Source organism: Puma concolor, chromosome C1 (assembly GCF_028749965.1).
Source record: "Puma concolor isolate L17-30 chromosome C1, mPumCon1.1.hap2, whole genome shotgun sequence".
In the NCBI taxonomy this organism is placed as follows: Eukaryota; Metazoa; Chordata; class Mammalia; order Carnivora; family Felidae; genus Puma; species Puma concolor.
This window is the reverse complement of record NC_141674.1, coordinates 204138042-204160809: the sequence shown is the minus strand read 5'-3', so window position 1 is coordinate 204160809 and position 22768 is coordinate 204138042. Positions and strand designations below refer to the sequence as shown.

The window sequence follows — 22768 nt, the reverse complement described above, 5'->3', positions numbered from 1 at the left end:
GGCGCTCAGCCTAGCTCTGTGGCACAGGGAAAGGCAAAAAGAAATAGGATGGGAAAGGAGGAAGATGAGGAGAAAGGGAGGAGAGGAAAAGGGTGTCGAGGGACAGGTTAATATCTCTGACTCTTTTGGGCCCTTGCTAAACATTGAAGGAATTGCACGCATAAATGCATCGAACAGTTCATTTGTTCTTCCTTTCCATGCTTCCTTTCCGTGCTTTCCATGCTATGAACACTTGTTCATCGCCTCCAATGTGCAAGGACATGCATGCGCGTTTATAAAGATGTGTGTAGAGATGGCATGGACCTGTGGTACGTACGAATCAAGGGCAAAAAAGTGGAGCACAAGATTGGAGAGACACCCACAGGGAAAAGAAAGGTAATGAGCTTCTTGCAAGGTGAATGACTAGGTGGCTGAAATAGAAACCAACACTTGCAAGGGGACCAATTTAGGAATTGTAAAAGGCTTTATTAAAATGCGTTTTTTAAAAAAAAATTTTAATGTTTATTTTTGAGAGAGAGAGAGAGAGACGAAGACAGAGCACAAGCGGAGGGAGGGGCAGAGAGAGAGAGAGTGAGGCACAGAATCTGAAGCAGGATCCAGGCTCCGAGCTGTCAGCACAGAGACCAACACGGGTCTCGAACCCACAAACCACAAGATCATGATCTGAGCCCAACTTGCACACTTAATCGACTGAGCCACCCAGGTGCCCCTAAATTTTAAAAGGTTTTATTATGGCTCCATACCTCACACGGAGAGACCGAGGCCCAGAGAAGTTGAGGCCATGTCCTGGACTCACACGTCAGCGTCAGAGACAAACAGGTCCTGGCACTCTCCCAAGCACTGTGAGCTGGGACCTACTTCTGCTCTGCCTTGGAAAGACTATGGGATATGGAGTTTTCTGGACCAGTGGATGGGAATCAGGCAGCTGAAGGCACAGGGCACAGTGCTGAACTTAGGCTTCTGGAGATCCTTTTCCAGGGAGGTGTGTTTTAATCATAGGCACAAAGGGAACTAACTGTATGAAATGATGTGATTTTAAGTGTGCTGAGATCTGGCTACCTCTCATTGCTCCCCTAGACACCCCTCAAGTGCCTAATATTCTACCATTAGTGATTATTTATAGCTAAAACTTTAGTCCCATTAAAATAAAATCCTCCTAAGTGATTACCATAAATGTCAGGATCATGGTTACTTCTGAGAGGAGGGAGTTGTGATGGGATCATGCTCATAGCTGGCTTCTGAAATGATTGGCTGAGTTCTAGTTCAGTCCTGGGAGCTAACAACAGTCTTCCCTTTCTAACTTATTCAACTATACATTTTTTTTTTCTTTTCTGAGAGAAAGAAAGGGCGCAAGTGAGGGAGGGCAGAGAGACAGAGAATGCCAGGAGAGGAAGATAGAGAGAAGCAGGGCTTACCTGATACAGCGCTGGAGCTCACCCAATGTGGGGTTGGAGCTCACCTGATGTGGGACTCAAACTCACGAACCATGAGATCATGACCTGAGCCGAAGTCAGATGCTTAGTACCTGAGTCACCCAGGTGCCCTTTTTTCTTATCTTTTTTTAAGTAATTTTATTATTAAAAATTTTTTAAATGAGGGGCGCCTGGGTGGCGCAGTCGGTTAAGCGTCCGACTTCAGCCAGGTCACGATCTCGCGGTCCGTGAGTTCGAGCCCCGCGTCGGGCTCTGGGCTGATGGCTCAGAGCCTGGAGCCTGTTTCCGATTCTGTGTCTCCCTCTCTCTCTGCCCCTCCCCCGTTCATGCTCTGTCTCTCTCTGTCCCAAAAATAAATAAACGTTGAAAAAAAAAATAAAAAAAAAAATTTTTTTTAATGTTTGTTTATTTTTGAGAGACAGAGCATGAGCGGGGGAGGGGCAGAGAGAGAGGGAGACACAGAATCTGAAGCAGGTTCCAGGCTCCGAGCTGTCAGCACAGAGCCCGACGACCACATAGGGCTCAAACTCACAAACTTCAAGATCATGACCTAAGCTGAAGTCAGATGCTTAACCGTCTGAGCCACCCAGGCGCCCCAGTAATTTTATTTTTTTAAAGCAACCTCAGCACCCAATGTGAGGCTCGAACTCACAACCCTGAGATCAAGAGTCACATGCTCTACTGACTGAGCCAGCCAGGCACCCCTAACTGTATGTTTTCTTTATGTAGTTTTCTGTATCTGTTACAATAACAGGGTTTCCAGTTTGGGCAGGTGTTAATTTCTGACATTTTATTGTTTTTCCACAATTTATAAGCTGTTTCCATATTCTCCAGCGAGCAGGTTTTTTGTTTTTGATTTTGAAAGTTTGTTTGTTTATGTAATTTCTACATCCAATGTGGGGCTTGAACTCAGGGCCCTGAGATCAAGAGTCACATGCTCTTCCAACTGAGCTAGCCTGGCACCCCTGAGAGCAGGTTTTGATAAAGGAAGAGTATACAGGCTAGGAAGGCTGAAGAGGGAGGCCATTTAAGGGAAACAGAGAGATTAAGAGAGCACCACAAATTAAATGGTGCAGGCTTCAGGTTTTACTTAATAGAGCACCTGTCTCATGTGCTTATCTTCCTCCCCCATTTTTATTCCCCTAACATCATCATGTCCTTAGTTTTCCACACTTCTGCCTCACATTCCTCACTTCTACACTCCTGGGTCATATATGGTTTGCCTGTTTCTATTTGCCTTACCTAGTTGCTGCCCAATTTCTTCCCTTCTGGGGGTTTGGTCAGGGGTATTATCATTCCTCCTGTATTTTCTGGGAGAGTTCAGATCTCAGATTTTTTTTTTTTCATGCTAATGTTCCCCAAATCATGTGTTCTCATTTTTGGGGCAGGCACATGGGAGACCTTCACAAGGTTAGAATGCTCCAAACAGTGGCTTAGAAGACATCCCCGCTACAGGATGCTCTATATAGACCCAGGGAGGGAGCAGACAGATGGGGCCCTGGTACAGGAACTGTCCCTGTGGTTTGATCGTTGCTATTTCCATAATGATCCTGGCCCTTCCCCCCCTGTTGTCTATTATTAACAGATCCAGAAACTTGATCAGGGCAGCAGCAGCAGAGGGATTTTCTGGGAATCATGCCCAGGAAAGGCCCAGAAGCCCTAAATTGAAATGAAGGGGCAGCTGGCAAAGAGGGAGACGTAAACACTGTCCTCTCCTGCGGCCACACAGACAAATCTAGACCCTTCTGATACACAGGGGAGATGCCCTAAACATCTTGCTTCTCAGGACTAGAGTCAGTTCCCCAGTCCTTCCAGCCTAACTAAAACTTCTGAAATGAAGCCCATCTTCTTCGTGGTCATAAACGCTTCTCAAAATATTAAATTCCACTTTAAAAATCATCAATGTGAGACCACTTAATTAAAAGCCAGGATACATAACGTCAAAAGCTGGAGGATATATAGCCATTCCTCTATTCTGACACTAAAAATGAGAAACCAAGGGGAAGGGGAACAAGGAGGTATAAAATGAACCAGAGGACAAAATGAGGGAAGTTAGAATAAAAAATACAAATGGTGTCTCCATGACCTGAGCCAAACTTAGACACTTAATTGACTGACTCGCCGAGGTGCCCTTTTTAAAAAATTTTTCTTAAATGTTTATTCATTTGGGGCAAGCCCCAAAAGTGTAAGCCACATGTTGGGTGTAGAGATTACTCAAAAATTAATAAACTTAAAAAGTCACATGCTCTTCTGATTGAGCCAGCCAGACACCCCTATTATATTTTTGAAATTCCACTTTTTTCTTATATTTAGAAATATGTAATTGATTTATTTTTATTTTTGCATATTGACTTTGTATTCTAGGACCTTGCTAAATCCATTCAATTCTGAGTTTGGAGATTCTTTTGGGTTATCAATGTATACAGTTGTGCTGTCAGCAGATTTTTTCCACTTTCCTATCCTTTTATTTTCTTGGCTTAGCACACAGGCTTGGGAGGCGTGAGAGTAGATATCTTTGTCTCAATCATGTCAGGGAGGGAGGACTTCAGTATTTTTTTCATTGAGTAGTTTACTGTAGGATTTTTGTTGATACCTTTTATTGTTAAGGATGTGCCCTTCTATTGCTGGTTTTCAGTTTGTTATTTTAACCATGAATACGTATTGAATTTCATAGTATTCTTTTGTTCATCTGTCTAGACAATTGTGTGGTTTTTCTCCTTATACAGTTGTTGATTATGTGAATTGCATTTAGTTTTCAAGTGTTAAATCAGTCTTCTATAGTAAACCCAGATTAGGTATGGTGCACTATCATTTGTATGCATGCATATATATATATATATATATATATATATATATATATATATATATATATATATATATTGCTAGACCTATTTTTTCCTAGGAATTTTCCTTCTACATTCATTGTAGAGTTCAGTCCCTGGTTTTCCTTTGTGATATCCTTGATAGATTTTGGTGGCTTCAAAAGTGAATGGGAACCTGTTCCCTTATTCTATAGTCTCTGGAACTTTATGGAAGATTCGTGAGTATAGATCGGAGTGATGTCCTTTTTCCTTTTTTAAAAGCCAAAATGTAATTTGTAAGTTTTTTTTTTTTTTTTTTAATGTTTACTTTGAGAGAGCGTGTGTATACGAGTTAGGGAGGGATGGAGAGGAAGAATCCCAAGCAGGCTCCACTTGCTCAGTGCAGAGCCTGACTGGGGACTTGATCTCATGACCACAAGATCATGACCTGAGCCAAAATCAAGTCAGACATTTGAGCCACCCTGGTGCTCCCCCCACCCTGACTTTTTCTAACATTTTTCCCCCCGATCTAAGGTCTATTAAGGGTTTATCAATTACACTGACGTTTTCAAGGGAATGACTTCCCACTTCATTTTCTTTATTGCATGTTTCCTATTTCATGGACTTTTGCTCTTTGTATCTTACTGTTTTTTGAATTTGCTATCCTTTCCCAGTTTGACATAAAACTTAGATCACTTACTTCATCCTTTCTTTTGGAACATGTGAATTTAAAGTAGTATTTATTTATTACTTTACCTGCATGTCACAGGTTTTGATATGGCTTTTTTTTTTTCTAATTACGCTTGTGATTTCTTTTGTGCCATTTAGAACTGTACTGCTTGCTTTTTAAAGTTAGGAACTTTCCAGTTTTCTTTTTCCCAACTTAATTCCACTGTGTTCAGAGAACATTAATTTTTTCTTGAAAAACTTTGAGGCTTGGTGGTCTGCTATGACCAGTTTTGGTAAATGTTTCTGGTGTAGTTGAAGAGAGTATGTATAATGTCGGTTTAGAGTGCAGTGTTCTATATGTCATTAGGTTTGTTAATGTTGTTGTTCAACTTAGCTGTTAGATCAGCTTTGAAATAAATGTATTAAAATAGTTTAAAAATTCCACAGCATTCAGGAATCTCATTTCATTCTATTCTTTCCTATTCCAAATGTTTTACTTGGACTTTTGACAGCAAGAACTTTATCTGCTCCGCCTCTCAGCCTTTGAGCAGCAGGGGTAGTGAGCAGGGGAATGCTATGCAGACAGTAAGGAAAGAGTGCTCTCAAGGCAGCCAGTGTGTCTCCTTGCCCTGCTCCACCACTCAGTCACAGGTCCCCCAGTGCCTTGGAAAAAAGCTGGAAGCAGAGGCTGGTTCCGTCTTGCTGAGAGCCAGAAACAGGCATGGAAACTAAGGAGATGTGTGCTAAGTCTTGAGCCTCAGAAGGAAATGAATATCAAAGTCTGTGATAAAATGTTTCAAGCACTACCCCTTTACTTATAGAAGTCTCTCCCATATTAAGTTTTGGCCACTACAGGCAGGAGTGAGGTTCTGTTTCAGGAAGATATTTTACCAGATAAAGGGCACCACCCCAGCCTCCCGAACAGCTTTGATACATCCGCAGGACTTTTCCCAAGGGACCTATCCACAAAGGAACCATCAATGCTCTCTTGGCACAACAGTGTATTTGTGTAGATGAACAGATGGTAGGGGCAGGGGTGATAAGGATCATGTGACCAGAGTGCCTAGATATCTAGATATTGACAAAATCAAGTCTCCAGTTTAAAGGAAAAATTATCTTTATAAAATCAGAAACAGGTTTTATTTCAATCCTGTTAGGGTGTGAGAGGGATGGAAAACAAAAAACGGAGGGGTCTCTTTATACACATAAGGCATCAGGATCAACTACAAGGAATAATACCCATTTCCACCCCTCTCCCAACTCCTGTGTGCGGTCCAAGACCAGCTGAGAATAGATGGAACAGGAATTAAGACACTGTTGGCACAGTAACATGGCCAACGCACCAAAAGATGGAGAGAGAAGAGAATCTCCCAGGGGGCAAGGCCCTGGGCCTCAGCTGCTTCCTCAGTGGAGGGGGAATGAGAAACTTTGGCTCAGCAGGAAGGCAGTTGGCAAAAATAAGGGATATCTTAGCTGGACTCTCCAGATCACAAACTAAGGGCTGAAGGAGGTCCAGACGTCTATCTGGTCCATGTTGTTCTCTGCTTTCTCCAAGACCTCTTCTCTTCAGGCTTGAGACTGAGAGCTGACCTGATTCTCCTCTTCATTTTTGGAAGGCAGGGGAATAAGTGCTTATTCTACCCTTTCTACATCTAGGCTACTCAATTACTACTTTCTTGGTTCTAAAGAGACAGAAGCCAACTAACAAGGCCGGCTCTCTTGGTGAAAGTCGGCTTGAAAGAGCCCTCATGTTGGCAAAACTGTCTCTGCGAAGGTTTCTCTGAGCTTGCCGCTTGCAGACAGCCCCCCGCCTCCTGGCCCAACTTGTTTGGAGGCACCTTCATTTGTGTAAGATGTGGACAGAAAATACTTTGTCTCTCTCTAGACTTGACTAGTAATCCCATCTGTGATTGGAGATGGGGATGAGAGAGAGCAAGCAGGTGTTGGCAGGGGGAAGGACTAGAGGAAAGCAAGACAGTTTACACGTTAGATTCAAGCCAATGGAGTGTGAAGAGTTATCTAGAGCTCCAAAGATAGAAGGGGGACTCTCTGACACAATATGAACAAGCTGGAAATATTTTAGTGTCAACCCTGTAATTCCCATAGACCAATAGGGAATGTGTCCAAAAAAAAAAAAAAAAAAAAAAAAGGAGACTTAAGTGAAGAAGCAGAGTCCAGTCCTCCATCTTAAATCTGAATAACATGAGTTCATTCAGCTAATACCACTTCAAGTACAATTATGAAGACAGATGGAGCTACAGGAACTCATACTAAAGCAAAGAACGGGATTGAGTAGCCTATCATCTTAATCCCAGGCACCTCCCCTTTAAGTCACCCAGAAAATCTCTCCAAGGACTGGAATTCAAGGTGAGGTCCACTGCTGTCTCTCCTCCCCCAGTACAATACCCTCCCAGGACAGCCTGATGAATTAAGACGTCTGTTAGAGTTTTAATACGAGGGATGTAAAAAAGAGAAAAGCACTGAGATTTGGAAAAGCTAGCAGCTGGAGCCAGAAACAAGGTTAGGGTCCTTGTGGCATCCGGAACTGGGGGCGGAAGAACAGAAAGGGAACGGAAAGAGGACGTGGGGTCCTGTTGTCCTTTGGCTTTCTCTATCCCCTGCTTCCCATTCCTCCCCACAGTTCATGCAGCTATTGGCCTGCTAGAGGGGATGTAATGCCCAGACCAACTTTTTATTAAGCTTATGCAGCTAACAGACTTGTAAACAGTGCCAATTGACAAAGTTTTGCTGAGTATTACAGCTTGTGTCCACTAAACACACCTCTCTCTGACATTAAAAACAAAAGACCAAAGTAAACAAATACTGAGAGAGAGGATGAAGAGACACATCTTGAGTCTTCCAGGAAGGCAAAATAAAAAACCGCCACCTGGCTTGGTCCCAGGCGCTCAGCATGCCTACAGTGCTGCTGCCACCACCCTGTCTCCCCTCCCCGCCAGTGGCTGGTGGAGGTGGGGGAGAAGGGCCATCTCGGGCATGCTGCAGACACAGCATTTGCTGGTGTGGACACCCTCCTGGAGCTGTGGTGGCAGACTGCTGTGTCAGGAGCCCATCTCCTGGGAGGAGTGGAGGGAGCCCAGGTCCTGGAGGCGGCCTGAGATGGCAGCCCACACTCCTCAAGCGGGGTCACCTTGCCCCTCTTCTCCAGTGCAGTTCAGCGTTGAGGTTGTCTATTCGCGGTCGGCGGTAAAACCTGAGCTGTTTTCCTCGCAGGTTCCCCCTCCTGTCCCCAACTTGGGGGAGCAGTGGAAGGGGGCGGGGGAGGATCACTGAGGGGGCAGGGGGATACCCCGGGGATCGGTGACCTGGCCTTCTTGCAGGTTCTTCACCAGTTGTGCAAGCCAGCGTTTCGTGGTGGTGTCGTCTTTTAGCACCTGGGCGAAGGTCGTGTCCTTCAGCTGGTCAGGGAGGCACTGCCTGAGCGCTTCACGTGCCCTACATCAGAGACAAACAAGCCAACCGGGGAGACCAGCAAATAAACCCACATTTGGGGGACAGAGAAGAAGTTCTGTCTTAGATACACACATAATGAATCCTGGGAATATGCAGTTCAGTCAAGGTATCTTAATCCATTAAAATTCCTTAAAACTTGTATTAGGCATGGGCTCAGAGGTCTCCAGGATCTGTCGTCTGTGAGTATTTTCAGAATGATGCCTCAATGTGGAATTTCATGACAAAGCAAAATGGAATGAAGTGGTGCAAGAGTTCACCTGAATTCCAACTGCTTTCGGATTCATTACAGTAAATACTGCCAATACGCTCATGACAGAAATAGATGGGTTATGGTAAATGAAACATTTCTAAAGTCAGTGCATGAACAGGGGAGATGACTTGACTCATTACGGTAAATGAATGAACTTTAATTCTGAACAGTATAAACTTGTGTCTTTCCAAAAACTGCTTCAGTTTCTTTATTTCTTTCCCTTTTTTTTTTTTTTTTTTTTTAAAGTAAGCTCTACACCCAATGTGGGGCTTGAATGCAGGACTCTGAGACCGAGAGTTGCATGCTCTACTGACCAAGCCAGCCAGGCGCCCCTGCTTCAGCTTCATAGTTAAAAGGTTTAATAAAAGGTGAGAAGTAAAAACAAAACAATGGTGGCAACATTATCAGATGAACTTTTAAATGTATCATTTTCTTTAAAAGATAATCAGAGAAAAATCAAATCTGAAAACCTTAAACAGGTAAACGGTAATGATTTATAAAGCTGTTTTAAATAAAGTTACGGCTTTTGTTCAGTCTGGTTTCTTTGTACAAGTAGAATTTTAAATAAACATATTTTCAAACTGATGGGAACAGGAACCACTGAAGAACAGGACAAAATAGTTGAAGAAATAGCTAGGGCTTGAATAACCTCAGTGGGAGAAGGCTGCGTTCACATTAAATCGAGTTATCCCCATTCCTAGGAACACAGAAATTGCCCCATTATGTGGTTTAGCAGAACCTGAGCAAGTGGCTTTCAGCATGAATTATGGATTTACAAAGCAAAAGGTCAAACATTTCTAAAATGCATCATATCTACAATGTATGATTTCTGACAAAGATTATGAACACAGGCAGATAAAATAATTAGTTCAAGGACTTTACAGGAATCAAAGAGAAAACTGAAAATGTAATTCAAGAGTCCTCTGGGCTCCATTCCTTTCTTAAGAGATCTTTGAAAATATACTTCTCTTTCTGACCACCTGAAGCAGCAATAGAAAGCTCAAACCACAGGAATAATGTATCATAAGGTTTGCTGGAAACTGACTAGATTCTCTGAAATTTTAGAGGAGGGTACAGAGTTACAGTGGGGAGACAAAACTGATTTTTTTTTTTCCAAAGTAAGCTCTACGCCCAACGTGGGGCTTGAACTCATGACCCTGAGATCAAGAGCTGCATGCTTTACCAACTGAGCCAGCCAAGCACCCCCAAAACTATGATGAATTTTTAAGTTTTTATTTATTTATTCTGAGAGTGAGCGAGCATACAAGCAGGTGAGAGGCAGAGAGGAGAGACAGAATCTCAAGCAGGCTCCCCACCATCAGCGTAGAGCCTAATGTGAAGCTTGAACTCATGAACTGTGAGATCATGACCTGAGCTGAGATCAAGAGTTGGACGTTTAACAGATTGAGCCACCCAGGCGCCCCTATTTTATTTCAAAGTTTATTTATTTTTATGAGACAGAGAGACAAAGAGAGAGAGACAGAGAAAGAGAGAGAGAGAGAGAGAGAGAGATGGGGGGAGGGGCAGAGAGAGAGAGAGAGAGAGAGAGAGAGAGAGAGAGAGAGAATGAATCCCAATCCCAAGCAGGCTCTGCACAGTCAGTGCTGAGCCTGACGTGGGGCTCAAACTCATGAACCGTGAGATCATGACCTGAGCTGAAACCAAGAATCAGACGCTTAACTGACTCAGTCACCCAGGCACCCCCTCTGATGGGATTTTTAAATTCAGCACTTCAGATTTGAAAAGGATTTAATTAAGTTCTGTCTGACTTAAAGTTATATCCCTTGCCTACCCTAAAGATATTAAGAGCTATGCCATGAGACAGGGCAACCACTCACCAGAGTATTTCCCCAAAGTCCCATAAATCCTGTAAATGTTTAGTTACCTGGGATTATCTGAGAGTCGAAGGTAACATCTCACTACATGCTTCAGCAGACGGGCAGAAGGCTCTTTGGATAGCTGCAGGACCATCTTACCCTATTTTCCCCCAAAATGGTGTGGGGTAGGAAAAAACACACAAAATACAAAATAATTCTAGTTGACATCAGAGATCAGATATTTCAAGAATCATTATATAAGGTTCCAGGATGCTGTTCAGTGTCAACTGCAAAAGGGACTAAGCTGTGTAATCAGAAGTAACCATAAGGGGGATAGAGACAGATGAAAGAACTCACCAAAATCATGGCAACGTGGGAGAAACGCTCATATGTCTGACATATATATGCCAAACCTGTGTCATCTAAAAGGATCTTCTGGAGGATGAACGTGGCAACCTGGAGTAAAACAAAATTAAAGAGTCTAAAACGTTGCTCAGATTTGTCTTCCAAATGTTGATTCATCTCCCGGGAATAATTGTGAATCAGAAAATTAAGCAGAGACCCTGACATTATGTACAACTTACTCCCCAAGATAGGCATAGTTAAAAAAGATTCATAATAAACATTACCATGTGCCAGAGTTTTTCCTATAGGCATAACGTGCCTCGTCTTATTTTCACAATAAACCTGTGAGGTAGGTCCTACTGTTATTCACATTTTATATAAAAGGGCAGGTCTGGGTAACTAACAATTTCTTAAAAATATAGATATATGGGGGCACCTGAGTGGCTCAGTCAGTTAAGTATCTGAACTCTTGGTTTGGGCCAAGGTCATGATCTCACAATTTGTGAGTTTGAGCCCTGTATCGGGCTCTGCACTGGCAGTGCAGAGCCTGCTTAGGATCCTGTCTCTCCCTCTCTGCCCCTCCCCTGCTCACGCACACTCTCTCTCTCTCAAAATAAACAAATTTTAAAAAATGCAGATACTTTTCCAGTTATTTAACATGTACTATGTGCCAGGCATAACTGCTAATCAATAACTTGTAAGGTTAAGGTCCCAAGTGACAAAGCCACTAAGTTGTAGAGTTGAGATCCAAACCTAGTTTGAAAACCTAGTTTTCTTTTTTCCATGGGCCAAGAGGAATTTAGAAATTTAGCTGTGCCTTATCTCTTCTAAATGAGGTAAGTAAAACTTTTCCTACTACTTCTTTAAAAAAGTTTATTTTGAGAGAGAGCGAGAAAGAGAGTGCACACAAAAGGGAAAGGCAGAAAGAGAGGGAGAGAGAGAATCCCAAGTAGGCTCCATGCCTTCAGCACAGAGCCTGACTCGGGGCTCAAACTCACAATTGTTGAGACCATGACATGAGCCTAAATCAGATGTTTAATGACTGAGCCATGCAGGCGTCCTATTTACTTATTTTTTAAAGTAATCTCTACCCATAATGTGGGGTCCAAACCCATGACCCTGAGATCAAGAGCTGCATGCTCTTCCAACTGAGCCAGCCAAGCGCCCCTGTGTTGCATGTTTAAAATAAAAAAAATTTAAAACCATTACATCTGCTTGCATCCAACCCAGCAATAAAATATTCATTGAATTAAATTAATTCAATGTGACTAAGCATACTTTAGGAGCTGAGGTTTGATGTTGCTAAAAATAGCAACATGGACAAGTAGCCTTGAGAAAAATCACATGACATGAAATTTAAAAAGTAGTACATTATTGGGGTGCCTGGGTGGCTCAGTTGGTTAAGCAGCCGACTTCGGCTCAGGTCATGATCTCGCGGTCCATGAGTTCAAGCCCCACGTCGGGCTCTGTGCTGACAGCTCAGAACCTGGAGCCTGTTTCGGATTCTGTGTCTCCCTCTCTCTGACCCTCCCCCGTTCATGCTCTGTCTCTCTCTGTCTCAAAAATAAATAAACGTTAAAAAAAAAAAAATTAAAAAAAAAAGTAGTACATTATTAAAGGGAAAGAAGAATAGATGTGAAAGGCATAAATGATATTGCTGAGGGAAAAGACTAGAACAACTTAAGGAGAAAACTATATAAAAACAAGAAACACGAGGAGTATGTTCTTCCAGAAAAAAAATTGATACAAAATCATCAAATGAAGTTAAAAATAATAAAAGAAGCTTACAGACATCCACACAGAAAAGGCAAGTTCACCAACAAAAGGATTAACTTACACTGCTGGCCCAAGATTTCACTGTACATTCAATATCAGAAGACAACAGGGCTATGGCAACATACTTCTGATAGGGAGAGATAAGAATTTTATACCCAATCGGGGGCTGTCATTCATAGTTAAAGTGCAAAGTAAGCAAAAGCCCAAGGCATATATACACTTGAGTATGCGTAAAAAAATGTCTGGAATATACATTAAAAAAAATTTTTTTTTTTTAATTTTTTTTTTTTCAACGTTTATTTATTTTTGGGACAGAGAGAGACAGAGCATGAACGGGGGAGGGTCAGAGAGAGAGGGAGACACAGAATCGGAAACAGGCTCCAGGCTCTGAGCCATCAGCCCAGAGCCCGACGCGGGGCTCGAACTCACGGACCGCGAGATCGTGACCTGGCTGAAGTCGGACGCTTAACCGACTGCGCCACCCAGGAGCCCCCAAAAAAATTTTTTTTAATGTTTATTTATTTTTGAGGGGTGGGGAGGGGCAGAGAGAGATGGAGACACAGAATCCGAAGCAGGTTCCAGGCTCCGAGCACAGCTCACTCATGAGCCACAAGATCATGACCTGAACTGAAGCCGAATGCTTAACTGACCGAGCCACCCAGGTGCCCCTGGAATTATATACATTTGTGGTGAGAAGTGGGTTCAGAGAAAACTGAAAAATGTTAGTGTTTAACTTTATATTCTTCTGAAGGGCTTGATAAAAAAAAATACATATATATGTGTATATATATATATACGTATATATATATTTATATATATACGTATATATATATATATATATATATGGGTTTTTTTGTTTGTTGGTTTTTTTTTTTTGAGAGAGTGCATGCACACAAGAGAGCAAGTTGGGGAGAGGGGCAGAGGGAGAGAGGGAGAGAGAAAGAGAGAAAGAGAGAGAGAATCCTAAACAGGCTCTACGCTGAGCATGGAGCCCAACTTGGGAGCTTGATCCCATGACCCTGGGATCATGACCTGAGCTGAAATCAAGAGTCTGATGCTCAATTGGCTGAGCCACCCAGGTGCCCCAGGTCTGGATTTTTAAATGACCATTTTATAACAATTTTTATCCAAGAGAGAAAATATATTCATATAAGTTTCAAAAAGCCTGAAGGAAGGCAGAAAATGATCCCAGAACCATAAAGTAGTCCAAGAGCCAACAAAACATAAAATCTAAGTTGAAAAGCACATACCGTTTTAGAAAGTTCACTTCCAGATTCCATAATGCGCAAACACAAAGGGATGATTTCTGTTGTCAATAAAAAGTTGATTACTTCCTGCTCATCTGTTTTCACTAGGGCCCCTAAAGAAAATATGGACAAAATTATTTCAGAGTGAATGTTTTTAATTAACTTTGGAATGAGTGTTCATTCAACTAGTTGTGGAACTTAAATAACAGAGAGAAGATACGTTGTGGTTCATTCATGTCAGAGAATCAGATTCATACTGATGTTTAAAAAAAAAAAAAAAGGGAAGAGAAAGCAGAGGTTGACTGTTATCAGTCAGCATCTGAAAGATCAGGTACCAGGTTTGGTCCATCACATAGTGAGCGGCAGTTCAGCCATCTAACTCATTTTTCTAACATTCTTGGCTACACAATGACATCACCATCTACTTTCTATTTATTTTAGGGAGGAGAGAAGAGTTCTGTATCAGTACTAAAGGATATCCCCAGGTAGCAAAGAAATGGTGTCAATTTGAATCCTATTTCACATTGGACATAAACAAACATTACTTCTTGGTTACTTAATTGTTACTCTTTCCCCAAAGAGCACAATCATGGAAGGGTGTACCCAAACCAGAAACACACACACACCTGAACTTTAATCCTAGTCCCGCAACTTGTTTACCAAAGTTTGGTAGAGTTACCCTCTCTTTATAGGTCTCTGTTTCTTTATCTATAAAAAAAAGAGTCGGAACAAATGATTTTTGAAATTCATCCCAATTAAATTCTGTTGAGTTCTAAACTGACACCACGGACCAGGTAACAGACACAGTTCAGGGATATCTTCTCTATTCTGTACATAGGGAAGCAGAGCCTCATTAAACAAATGACTGGTCCCTGAGCTGTCCAACGCATCAACCAGTTTTTGTATGAAAGGCCTCAGTTAATTAGATCTATAATAACTTAATCACTTTCGATTAGAAAGGAATATCATTTACTTAAAATAAGAACTGGCAATCTACAAATGCTACAATCTCTAAACCCCATACCAAACAGCACATAGAAGAATTTACTAATGTGGCCTATAGCAGATATCAAATTACTATTTTAAAAAAAAAAAAAAATTTTTTTTTTCAACGTTTATTTATTTTTGGGACAGAGAGAGACAGAGTGTGAACGGGGGAGGGGCAGAGAGAGAGGGAGACACAGAATCGGAAACAGGCTCCAGGCTCTGAGCCATCAGCCCAGAGCCTGACGCGGGGCTCGAACTCACGGACTGCGAGATCATGACCTGGCTGAAGTCGGACGCTTAACCGACTGCGCCACCCAGGCACCCCTCAAATCACTATTTAATTTTCACTTTACACGTAGGTTTAAAATCCATTCTGAATTAATTTTTACATAGAGTACAAGGTATAGATTGTGCTTCATGGTTTTACATATGGATATCTTAATTGTCCTACCACCATTTATTGAAAAGACTATTATCCTTTGTTCATGAAATTATCTTTGCACCTTTGCAAAAATCAATTAACCATATCTGCATGGGTCAATTTCTAGACTCCCCATTTTGCTCCATTGATTTACAAGCCTAGCTTTTCTCCAATACCACACTGTCTTTACAACCACAGTTTTCCAGTAGATCTTGAAATCAGGTAGTGCAGGCCTTCCAACTTTGTCCTTCTTTTTAAAATCTGCATATTCTAGCTCATTTGCCTTTCCATAAAAATTTCAGAAACAGCTTGTTGTTTCTATATTAAAAAAAAAAAAATCCGTGGGGCGCCTGGGTGGCGCAGTCGGTTAAGCGTCCGACTTCAGCCAGGTCACGATCTCGCGGTCCGTGAGTTCGAGCCCCACGTCAGGCTCTGGGCTGATGGCTCAGAGCCTGGAGCCTGTTTCCGATTCTGTGTCTGCCTCTCTCTCTGCCCCTCCCCCGTTCATGCTCTGTCTCTCTCTGTCCCCAAAATAAATAAAAACGTTGAAAAAAATTAAAAAAAAAAAAAAAAAAAAATCCTGCTGGGATTTTGTTGTAATTGCTCTAAGTCCATATACATCAGTTTGGGGAGAACTCACATCTCAACAACATTGAATCATTTATATACCTATCAATGAACATGGTATATCTCTGCATTTATTTAGGACTTCTTTGCTTTCATCATTGTTTTGTAGTTTTTTACCTACAGATCTTGCACATTTTGTAAGACTTACACCCAAATTTTTCATGTTTTGGTGCTATTATAAATGGTAGGTTTTTAAAATTTCAATTTGACTGTTTCTACCACATAAAATGATTCATTTTCGAATACTGACCTCATATCCTGCAACCTTGCTAAATTTACTAGGTCCAGTAGCTTTGTTTGGGTAGGTTCTTCAAGATTTTTCTATGTAGTTAACCTTGTTGTCTGTGAATAAACAGTCTTACTTTTTTCTTTCTAATTTGTATGCCCTTTATTCTTTTCTCTTGCCTTATTGCACCAGGTAGGATTTCCAGAATGATACTGAATACGAGTGGTGAGAATAAACATCCTTGCCTTGTTCTCAATCTTAGGGGACAATGCCTGGTTTTTCATATTAACTATGATCTTAATTGTAGGATTCTTTTTTTTAACTTTATCAGGTTGAGAAAGTTCTCTCCATTTCTACTTTGCTGGCGTTTTTATCATAAAGGGAGGCTGAATTCTGTCCGCTATTTTTTTTTTTTTTAATGAAAGAAACAACCAATATTTCTTCTTTAGTCTGTTGAAATGGTCAATTATATCGACCATTCTTTAAAAAAGATTTGTTTGTTTATTTATTTATGAGAGAAAAAGCAACAGCACATGTGAGCAGGGGAGGGGGCAGGGGGGAGAGAGAGAGAATCCCAAGCAGACCCCAAGCTTAGTGCGGAGCCCCACGTGGGGCTCAACCCCACTACCCTGGGATATGACCTAAGCTGAAATCAAGACTCTGATGCTCAACCGAGCCACCCAGGTGTCCCTAAGATTCTCTTTTTAAGTGATCTCTACACCCAATGTGGGACTTGAACTCACAACCCTGAGATCAAGAGTTATATGCTCTACCAACTGAGCTAGCCAAGCACCCCTATATTGACTGATTTTTGAAAGTTAAACCATCATGCACTCCTGGGATAAACCCACTTGGTCATGATGATCCTTTTTATATATTGTTGGACTTGCTTTGTTAACATTTTGTTGAGAATTTCTTCATCTATGTTCTTGAGGGCTACTGGCCTAAAGTTTTCTTACAATGTCTTTTTTCTGGTTTATTATCAGAGTAATGCTGGCCTTACTAAGAATTTAGAAGCCTTCTATATTCTGGAAAAGTTTCATAAAATTTGGCCATTTCACCTAAGTTATCAAATTTATGGGCACAGAGTTATTAGCAGTATTCTCTCATTATTCTTTTAGTGTCTATGGTCTGTTGTAACATACACCCTTTCATTCCTGGTACTTATAATTTGTGTTTTCTCTTTTTCTCCCAGTCTATCCAGTTACAGGTTTATTAATTCCACTGAATTTTTTTCAGTAAAAAATTGGGGGTGGGTTAAATAGGTGAAGGTGGTCAAAAGGTACAAACCTCCAATTATAAGTACTGGGACTGCAACGTGCAATGACTACAGTAACAATATCGTATTGCATATTTCAAAGTTGTTAAGAGAGATCTTAAAGGTTCTCCTCACGAGAAAAATTTTTATAACTGTGTGTGGTGATGGATTTTAACTTACTGTGGTAATCATTCTGCAATCTATACATGTATCAAATTGTTATGCTGTACATTTAAAACTAACAAAATGTTTGTTATGAGTCAATTATATCTCAAAAAAAGTCAGCTTTTGGTTTCATTGATTTTATCTATCCTTTTCCTGTTCTCATTTTCAATGATGTCTGTTCTTTATTATTTCCTTCCTTCTGTTCAATTTAGCTTAATTTGCTCCTTTTTCTATTTTCTTAAAGTGGAAAGGTTTGAACATTGAAGACCTTTCCTCCTTTCTAGTATTAGCATTTTATGCTACAAATTTCCCTGTAAGCCCTGCTTTAGCTGCACCCTGTAAGCTTTGATATGCTGTTTTTATTTTATTCACTTTCAAGTATTTTCTAATTTTTCATGTATCATTTCATTTATATTCAAACTTTTGTGATAACCTTTGAACTGTAAGCAAAAAGTCTAGGCCCAACATTTACCTTCAGCTTGTACTCTCAACTGACTTGGAGAAATTAAGTTTCAGAAAATATATGCAAGGGCAAACAACTAGCTTTATACTGTCTGAGTGTTTTTTTTTTTTTTTTTATCCCCCTACAGTTAAGTTTATCCCAAGATCCCAAATGCATCATCTAACTGTAGTGGTTTAAAAACCAGCAGAAGTAGGGTGTAATTTAAATCAGAATTAAGGATATAAATGTTTTCTTTTGGCTGGTACCTTGTTCATGTTTTAAATCCTCCATGGGAAATTTTTGTAACTTAAAAGTAGAAAACAATATATTGGGGGAAAAAGTTTCTAATTAGAGTACCACTTGAGAGGGGATGTAAAAAAGAGTAACATTCACTTGTATACGAGATTAACAGCTACTCCTTAAATGTACAATAAAGTGTCTCTGAGAAATATGTCTCAGAAGTACCAAACTTTTTGTTTTTTATCTTAAAGTTTATTTATTTATTTGAGAGACAAAGAGAGAAAGCATGAGTTGGGGAGGGGCAGAGAGAGAGGGGGGGAGAGAAAGAATCCCAAGCAGGCTCCGCACTGTCAGTGCAGAGCCTGATGTGCAGGCTCGAACTTAGGAACCATGAGATCATGACCTGAGCCAAAGTTGGATGCTTAACCAACTGAGCCACCCAGGTGCCTTAAAAGTACCAAACTTTTGAAGTATACTTCCTGTTCCATGGTTTATAATTGTAGGGATATGAACACAAATTGAAGATAAAAACAGTAACAAACAAAACAAAGTCTGTACAACCAATGTTCTTATTGGGGCGCCTGGGTGGCTCAGTCAGTTAAGTGACTCTCGGTTTCATGAGTTCAAGCCCCTCATTGGGCTCTGTGCTACCAGTGTGGAGCATGCTTGGGGTTGTCTCTCACTCCCTCTGCCCCTCCCCTCCTCAAAATAAATAAATAAAACAAAAAAGTTTATTAAAAAAATCAATGTTCTTACTGTTTGGTCAGTACATGAGCAAAAACTATGAGAAAAAGATACTGAAGGGTGAGTTTGGAAAGAAATCATTTTCTTCTTCTTTTTTTAGTAGGCTCCATGCCCAACGTGGGGCATGGGGATTGAACTCACGACCCTAAGATCAAGAGTTGCATGCTTTACCGACTGAACCAGCCAGGCACCCCTGGAAAGAAACCTTGAATGTATTTACTTTTCACAAATCCAAAGACAGTTCTTTATTATCTGGGAGTCTGAGATCTGAAACAGCTAATGTATTATTTTCCTGAGCAAAACATATTTTAGTCACATCTCCCATAGTAAATATATGTGGAAACATTAACTGTAGCATGCAAAAATTCAACTAGGTGAAGCAGAAGACAAACATCTTCAGTTATGGGAGAACAGCTCAAAAGTTAGAAAAGAGAAACAAACAAAACACAACACCAGCTCAAATTCTTATCCCTGTAATAATACTCTTTGTTGACTGCAGTTCTTGTTCTTTACTCTCCCTACAATTCCAATAAATGTTTCTATATATATGCTAAATTTAATCCCAAATGTTGGGCTTCATACCCTTATTAACAACACACAGAATGGTACTTGATAAGAACCATTATATGACTTATTTACTTATTATTTAACAAATATTTATTATTATTTGTTATTATATCCTCATTTATTAGTGAAAACAGACTCAACCTCAAAGACAAAAAACAAACAACTGGTGAACAAAAGTTATAAAAGACAAAACAAAACACCGAAGTTAAGATCGCTATTATGAATGAGTATTTCAGGCTTGTAAGACAACCCTAATAACTTACCAATAACTCCAAGACTGGTTAGCCGAAGATACTCAAAGGGACGCGTTTTGCTGACAGTGTGCAAAAAGGGGTACAAAAAAAGTGGGATGTGTGCTGCAAGAAATGCTGACCTGAAAGAAAAAGATAATCACATTCAGAGCCCAGACTCAATTTCTAAGGACTGTGAATATTCAATTTCCAGGCAGTTCATTCTGTAAGGTCTATAACATTGCCTAACCAAGAAACCTCTAGAAAAGGGTCAACGGTCATTAGTCTAGACCAATGGTTCTCAGTTGGGATGATTTTGCCCACCAGCGCACATGCGGCAATGTCTGGAGATAATTTTGGTTGTCACAACTGAGGGGGGTGCTAGTGGCATTCAGTGGGCAGAGGCCAGGGATGCTGCCAAACATCCAACAGAGCACAGGACAGCCCCCTTTCACTCCCCTCCTCCCACCACAAAACCTAGCTCAAAATGGCAATGTCAAGGTTAAAAAAAAAAAAACCTAGTCTAGATCAATGGTTAAGAGAATACACCATTTTCCCTGTAATCAGTATCAAGTACCTGAAAAACTGATAAAATATCCAATTGCAGATTTAAAAAAGTAGGTCATAAAATGCTATTAAGTGCCCGAGAAATTCTCCTAGATGCCTTCCCTCACCTATTCACAGGTACAGTCACACAAAACCTTATAAACCGAGACAGGAAAACAAAGGAGCCATTATCAGGTTTATCTGCTATGTTTAAATGCACACTGTTCTTTTTTTTGTTAGAGCATTTCAGATACACTAGATATTCTAAAAACATTGTAATCTGAAGCTAATATGTCAGGCAACTAACGTGGAACCAATCCATTACTTTGTTATTTATAGTTACACCTTATGGGAGAGCAAACACTCTAAATTTTTAACACAGTACTCTTGCATTTTTCTTAAGTGCTTAAAAATAACTTTCATTGTAACTTCTCTAGAGCTCTAAAATGTCAGTGTCAACCTAGCACTCAGATTTCATAAGGAAACTTGAGAAAAAGAGGAAAGACTTCAATAAGATGTCATTAAGTGCCTCAGAGCCATAAAAGTCACAAAGCAGATACCTGAACAGGATTTTCCTTTTCCTGTCAGATGTAGCAGGCCAACTTGCATGCCAATTCTAATCTAATCTTTTACAAGGCTGCCTAGAATCCTTGGTTAAGAAAGATTCTGAAGCCAAATCTAGGTTCAGTGGGGAAAAATGCTGGGTTCAAATATTTACTGAACTCCTGCTAAATGCCATGCACTGTGCCTCATATATGGCACAGTGATGTCTACCATGGGTTAAGGGGGGAGAAGTATCTACATACCTGACTTTTCTTGAGATGTGAACGCCACTCCTTTATTTTTATTTTTTTATTTGAGAGAGAGAGAGAGAGACAGAGAGCGAGCGTGCATGCACTCGAGTGGGGGTGAGGGGCAGTGGGAGAGAGAATCTTAAGCAGGCTCCACACTCAGCACAGAGCCTGATGTGGGGCTTGATCCCACAACCTTGGGATCATGACCTTAGCCGAAATCAAGAGTTAGACACTCAACCGACTAAGCCACCCAGGCGCCCCTATTTTATTTTTAAATAAACTTTACCTCTAACGTGGGGTTCAAACTTACGACCCTGAGATCAAGAGCCACATGCTCTACCAGGCGCCCCGTGAATGCCATTCCTTTAAAGTTCAGTGTTATAAATGAGTAAAAAGTAAATGAGACAACGGATTATTATTCAGCCTTAAAAAGGAAGAAAATTCTGACATATACTACAATGTAGACGTTATGCTAAATGAAGTAAACCAATTACAAAAAGACTAATACTGAATGATTCCACTTAAATGAGATACTCAGAGTAGTCAAAATCATACAGACAGAAAGTAGAAAGATGGTTCCCAGAGGCTATGGGAATGGGGAGTTATGGTTTAATGGGTAAAGTTTCAGTTTTACAAGATGAAAAAAGTAATGGAGATGGATGGTGGTGGTGGTTGCAAATTATAAAGGTATTCTTATTACTCAACTCTATGCTTATAAATAGTTGAAATGGTAAGCTTATGTCATGTATACTTTACTGCAATTTTAAAAAGGCAAAAAAAAAAAATTATAAAAGAACATGTTAAACAATACTATGCTGTTACTACATGAAAACTTGGTGAATTAGAGACCAGAAATTCTTCAGGAAAAGCAAAGCAAATGAGAATCCTGGAGATCCACACCCACACACATGCACCCCACTGCATGCCTCTTCCTCTCATTCATAAAAAGACCATATTCAATACAACCTCCATCAACAGACGCATCAAAGGACTGACCTGGTTTCCGGGTGTGATGCCACACATTGCAGTAATGCCAGAGCATTGCAAACTCTGTTAGATTGGTGTGCTGTCAAGGTGGGTGGGTTGATGGATGGATAAATATTTACAATTTCCTAAAAAATGGAAACCAGCAGCAGATGAATAAAGAACTTATTACAAAATGAATTCCCATGGTATTAAAGCAAAAACCCTAAAAACTCCCACAACTTAAAAAAAAATTTTTTTTTAACATTTATTTATTTTTGAGAGACAGAGCGTGAGTGGGAAAGGGGCAGACAGAGAGGGAGACACAGAATCCAAAGCAGGCTCCAGGCTCTCAGCTGCCAGCACAGAGCCCGATGCAGGGCTCGAACTCACGAACTGTGATATCATGACCTGAGCCGAAGTCGGACACTTAATCGACTGAGCCACCCAGGCCCCCCAAAACTCCCACAACTTTTGATTCCACATATCCTGTAAGAACTGAACTATCAAAGTGGGAGCAGAAATAAACAATGCTATCTTTTCATCCCAAAGATACCTGAGACTAAGAGAAATTTCTACATAGGTTTCTAGAAGATTTGTCTGGAGGCAACTGTGGTCACCTACACTTCCCTCTTTATATCCAGCATCTGTTGAGGCCTTCACTTGAGGGGCTCTTATATTTATAATCCTCCATTTTGTCAGTACCCTGCTTTAAGTTATAGTGATAACTGGCCAGATAGCAAGTGTCA

At 40.7% G+C, this 22768-nt stretch overlaps 1 protein-coding gene across 4 annotated transcripts in view; it reads right to left on the bottom strand.

Annotated features, from left to right (window-relative positions):
• Positions 1-6002: 6002 nt before the first annotated feature.
• Positions 6003-22768, bottom strand: part of CNOT9 (CCR4-NOT transcription complex subunit 9) — a 30425-nt gene continuing 13659 nt past the window's right edge. For 3 of the 4 annotated variants that reach the window (XM_086719650.1, XM_086719652.1, XM_086719654.1), the window contains exons 3-8: positions 22053-22168; positions 19750-19859; positions 13813-13922; positions 10799-10897; positions 10510-10601; positions 6003-8356 (exon numbers count right to left, since the gene is read on the bottom strand). In XM_086719650.1, the coding sequence (XP_086575776.1) occupies positions 8188-8356; positions 10510-10601; positions 10799-10897; positions 13813-13922; positions 19750-19859; positions 22053-22168 (696 nt within the window). In that variant the 3' untranslated portion in view covers positions 6003-8187. Of the gene's footprint in view, positions 8357-8465; positions 9322-10509; positions 10602-10798; positions 10898-13812; positions 13923-19749; positions 19860-22052; positions 22169-22768 lie in introns of those variants that run through there. The other variant, XM_086719651.1, reaches the window with a different exon arrangement.